This window comes from Perkinsus marinus (assembly GCF_000006405.1).
Source record: "Perkinsus marinus ATCC 50983 genomic scaffold scf_1104296947616, whole genome shotgun sequence".
NCBI classification, from domain to species: Eukaryota; Perkinsozoa; order Perkinsida; family Perkinsidae; genus Perkinsus; species Perkinsus marinus.
Window position 1 is genome coordinate 82838 of NW_003210555.1, and position 4938 is coordinate 87775.

The 4938-nt window shown below is 48.3% G+C and overlaps 4 protein-coding genes across 4 annotated transcripts in view; 3 read left to right on the forward strand and 1 right to left on the reverse strand.

The window, feature by feature from the left end:
* Pmar_PMAR015101 (MYND finger domain protein, putative) overlaps positions 1–102 on the forward strand; it is a gene marked incomplete at both ends in the record, with an annotated part of 626 nt that extends 524 nt beyond the window's left edge. Inside the window, one exon of the mRNA XM_002779338.1 lies at positions 64–102. Within this exon, the coding sequence (XP_002779384.1) occupies positions 64–102 (39 nt within the window). The remainder of the gene's footprint in view (positions 1–63) is intronic.
* A 414-nt stretch (positions 103–516) lies between these two features.
* On the forward strand, positions 517–777 carry Pmar_PMAR015102 (hypothetical protein; the record flags this gene model as incomplete). The annotated part of the gene is made up of 1 exon (XM_002779339.1): positions 517–777. The coding sequence occupies one exon, from the start codon at positions 517–519 to the stop codon at positions 775–777; it is 261 nt and encodes an 86-aa protein (XP_002779385.1).
* A 27-nt stretch (positions 778–804) lies between these two features.
* Positions 805–1013, forward strand: Pmar_PMAR015103 (hypothetical protein; the record flags this gene model as incomplete). Its single annotated transcript, XM_002779340.1, has 1 exon — positions 805–1013. A coding segment is annotated over one exon (209 nt), but the record flags the coding sequence as incomplete, so codon positions are not given.
* Positions 1014–1800: 787 nt separating this feature from the next.
* Positions 1801–2493, reverse strand: Pmar_PMAR015104 (hypothetical protein; the record flags this gene model as incomplete). Its single annotated transcript, XM_002779341.1, has 4 exons — positions 1801–1980; positions 2027–2120; positions 2166–2363; positions 2408–2493. The coding sequence occupies 4 exons, from the start codon at positions 2491–2493 to the stop codon at positions 1801–1803; spliced, it is 558 nt and encodes a 185-aa protein (XP_002779387.1).
* Between the last annotated feature and the right edge of the window lie 2445 nt (positions 2494–4938).

A 4938-nucleotide genomic window follows, 5' to 3' on the forward strand; every position in this document is an offset into this window, starting at 1 on the left:
GGCGAATTGCCACTGGCAATCAAGGTCGGCTTGGTCCTGTGCATCGGGGACTCCTTTTATGAGGCCGGTGATGATGGTGTGAACTCTTTCATCAAGCCATAATTTTCACTTGATACGGAATAGGGATGGGTGAGAGAAACAGCGATGGTCGGTTTGCGACGATAAAAACTGTACAGGTTCGTGACTTGCCGGTATCAGCAGTGGATACTAGAAGCAATTGTCTACCACCGGTGCCATCTTCCTACGACGAGTGCAATGTGTCTTCAATTCTATTCAGGTGAAGTATATGGGCCTTCCTTCTGGGTGGCTTGAGTGGAGAAGCTGTCAGTAGAGCGACGAGGCTCAAGCATTCGCGAGAAACGCAGATCAGCATGTGAAAACGCATCGACTGTCGATGAGATCATGTACCACTCTGGCACGTGTTGCTGGTCAATTAAATGGCATTTGATAAATGCAGTGGTGGGGGCGGGTCTAGCGCTGTTGGCTGCTCACAGTCACTGTCTGCCGGGTAAAGTTATGGCTTCTACTGTATCGGTTCGACTCAATGTGGGTGGCACTTTCTTCGAAGTCGCCGAGTCCACGCTGATGCGCCAAGAAGGGACCATGTTGGCCGTCATGGCCCGAGACGTCTGGAGGCCACAAGCCGGAAATACAATTTTCATCGATCGAGACCCCGATGTGTTCCGTCTCATTTTACGATGGCTCCGAGATCCCACTGATGCTATTCTAGTACCACGCTCTATCCCCCTAGCTGATGTCGAAAGAGATGCTCGGTGAGAAGCTCAATGGGCTTTTGGTATTCAGGACGCATCTAGTTAGGTTTTATGGTCTGCCAGAGACTGTCAATATCACTCGGGAGAGAGCCGGCCCGTCCCTCGTTGAAGTCGATGGCATAATAACGAAGATTCGTCAATGGTCCCATGGACTCCGCGTCACCCCAACGCTCGTTGATAAGACGAAAGAGATGCTGGAATTCTGTCTTCTTGATATGTGTGCTCGAGAATCGAATGTTGGTAGCACCAGAGCACTGCTGTGTGTGGATCGTGAAAGCGAGTATTTAGACAAATATAGTGTGCAGTCAACAGCTGAGCATATCTGTCATACATGCGGCCTACCAGGCGCTACTATACTGTATACATTGGTTCGCGGGTCTCCCTATGGTTACTTCGTCTTAGAGGTACCTCGGTGATGGACTGTCAGATTTTGTCATGATGATAGTCGAGTTATTGCTTTGAGTTCAAGTCCTTGGCACGGTGGGATTTAGAGAACAACTGTTGAGCTGTTGATGTTCATGTAGAAAAACCGTCCAAATTACTGTAAATCCTGTGCCTTGTCAGCAGCTCTCTTTATCGCGTGTTCAACAAGGTTTCTGCCTCCAAAATGTTTTCCAGAATTTCCTACACCGCCTCACTCGGAGAGGGAGAAATGGGGAAGGCGTGGCCACTAGATGCAGTCGCTCCTCTCGTGCTGACATCCCTATCCGTTTCCCTCCCTCTCCGATCCCTCACTCTAACCGTGGGTCAGGGGACTCCAGGCCTCCCCCAGTCCTCACCCATGGTGATGATGCCTGCTGTTCCCCGATTGACGGTCAGAGCATTCAGCTGCGACCATATAGTTTCACTGTGATCAAACGCAATCCGAGCGGTTGACTTTGTCACGAAACGACATCTTCTAAAACTTCCGCCTTGCGATATCGCAAAAGTTTCTCAGCAAAATCATCATGAATTCCCATGCTGTTCAATAACCGACAAATCTCCTGTAGTTCTTCCGTACCTGAGCCAACAGCCTCGTGAATTTTAGTCAATTACGATACTGTTCACTGAGAGCAATAATAACACCAGCGGATTGTAGACGGGACTTACTGCAGCTGATGGTTGGCAAGGCTTTGCGTATCAGCGTCACAAGTTTCTTATGTACGAATCCACACTTGATAAGCGCTCCCAATATGCGACCACAATCCCTACCATTCAACAGATGGACCTGATGTAACGACTGAATCAATAAACCACCACAGTGATAAACTGACACTATCATATAGCTTGGGCGCAGCCGTCTCGAAGAGCTTCTTATGCTTCACGCCTGCATCTCCGTACGCGACCAAAAGATTCTCCCAAGCATACCTGAGTTCATCAAAGGGGGAGAGGCCGACTCGCACAGAAGCTCACCAGTCGTTCTGTCCATGTACGTTACCCGCGCTGCTCGCCAACTTCCTTCTATCACACGATAAATCGTCAGCACACGTTTTCAAAAAGCCCTCGTCGCCACGATGAGCCACGTGGACATATCCACCAATGAGATGTGAAAGCTCTATTGGTGTGAACCGCGGTAATCTTGGAGGAACGAACGACTCAAGAAAGGGGTAACTGAAGAACACTGTAGAGTAGGAGAACTCACCTTGATGCCCTACATATCGCTGTGGCCGAAGTTCATCTTATTGAAGCCTCGCACCACAGCAGTGAACTGATGCCCACTAAGAACGTCTCCCATAGCCATCGAACGCGAGGCAATGCCATTCCACATCGACGCGTCCATCACTTTATGCGATACGGACCGCTTTACGAAAGCTACCAAGGCCTCGGGATCTGACGGAAGCCGTCCTAGTGAGCGAGATATCCGTAGTGTTGGAGAGACCGTCATCTGTTAGAGGGAATATTATCTTGTGAAAAGAAGTGTCGGTAATGAGCAAACCGGAAACAGCATTCAACCCATTGAAACTTCTCTCATGTAGAAAATGCGACGTACGGTAGCGTAGAAAACATCGGGGCCCAGATAGAGCTGTGCTTATTCTCTCAGCTCAGAATGCCTCCTTGGTGACTTTAGATTCGCGAGCATGTTCCACTGCCAGTTGCGACAACCAGCGGCCGATCTGGAACGACAAGTCCACAAACCGTCACAAAGGCAACCCTCACCAAATAGAGTTTCTTCCCGGTCCGCATACACTCTAAGATATCTACCCCTGAGGCATCAGTACTGCCATCAGCACACGAATAGAAACTGATGGCAGCAGTGATGAACACGTGATCGATTATCAGAAAATTCCAGGCAGTATTCTTGCCCTTGAGGGGAGGATGCGCGCATGGAAGCCATCACTGTATAGTAGTTGTTCGAGGGGTTTAGACTTCACTCGAGAGCCCAACGCCTCAAACGACTGTTTTTCACATAGCCCAATGGAGCATAAACATCAACCACTTCAATCTTGGTAATATCATAGCGCTATCCGCACAGGGGTGTCCATAAGTCGCCACCGCCCGCCAGAACTTATGTATATCAGCAGGGAGGGAAGCAAGACCGAGTACGCTGACAAGTCGGGTGAACCAGAGTACTCCGGAGCTGTCGAGTTTGGGACTCCTCACTAGCTGGGGCTTCCAAACCAATACAGTCAACGGTCCTCCTATGAACCCTCCTACTAATTTGTTCATCTCCTCACCTCGGCCGAATCCCATGAAATTCGTGTCCAACGCGGAGACAACATTCGCCATGGCATCCCATACGTCGGCATGCTCCTCGTTTTCGTAGCACCTCAAAAACTGCCAAATGTCCCGCAGTAGCAAGGAGGTGAATTCTGGTCGCTGGTCCGGCCCCTCATCTCAGCTGAGGTGTAACGGACCCTAAAGAGCCGTAGTTCAGAGCAATCCACTTGCCGCTCCAACCCGACGAATAAACAGTCCTAGTGGGAAGGGAGTAGTACTTAAGGGCCCATCTTCTACCCAGATGGGCAATTTATTACGGTTCCGAATATTACAATTTCATCCCAGTACATGATAGCTAATCATTATATCTATGCTCCGTTAAAGTTTCAGCTCAAAACTCTCATTCGTTGACGAGAAACGCAGATTTTTCGAATTCGCCTTTAAAAAAAATACACTCCATATAGCAGGTCACAGGATGCTGACACACTGGGGGCTGAATAACATTATATTGGAGCTCTCCATCTGCCGAGAAGTCAACAGCGACCTCTCTAAGACGTCATTGCCATTCCCCAGCATCCCACTCGAGCACTGTGGAGTGTCACCCGTGATATAAAAAAACTAGTGAAAAAATATTTCACATTTCACTCCGCGAAAAACGCCCGTGAGCAATAAACAATGATCCGTAAGCAGTAGTCGTAAACACGTGACGTGTGGAACTCCCGAAGTGTTTTCAGTTACCCTCACATCGCGAGTATCACATTTTTCGCATAGATCACTACGTCACTTCACGTAAAACGGGTGAAAAAACTCCAGTAAGATACGATTAACATTCGCGCGATATTTCACCTCAGAAATGCAGTCAGCCAAAAACGCAAGCCATACCGTAGAGCGAGAACATCAACCGACGTGTACGGCATGCAACGTCAACTTGTGATGTTAGTCTTTCACTCTAGTGTAGATCCAACCAGCCATAACAAGCAGGAGCAAACCAAGGATGATGCGACATGTCATAGCACTCTTGTTCTCGGTGAACACGATCTTCCTTACTCTCTCACTTACGGCCTGAACTTAGCCAATACGTTTGATGGGCGAAAGCTCAGCAATAATCCTTCAGCTTAACGTGACCGAAAAGTAGCACATCTCCCGCGTGAGGATATGCTCTACTGCAGAGCCTCTACGACATTTCATGACACTACTGGTGTATGATGCCGATATTCACTCGGCGCCTGCATTCCCACCAAAAGCTGTATTGTACAGCTACTGGTCATAGGACTGTACCACTCCGCGACAGAAACCCGAGTGATATACACGCTTACGGCGACGCTCAAAGAATCGTCAGGAGCTCCAACATGAAAACTGACGATTCCAAATAAGGAGCGTATTTTTTTCTCAGGCAAATTCAAAAAAAAATCTGTGTTTCTCGTTAACGAATAAGAGTTTTGAGCTGAAACTTTAACAGGATATACTTATTATCATGATACATCACATGTTGAGTCGAAACGGTCATGTTCGGAACGGTTACTAGAAG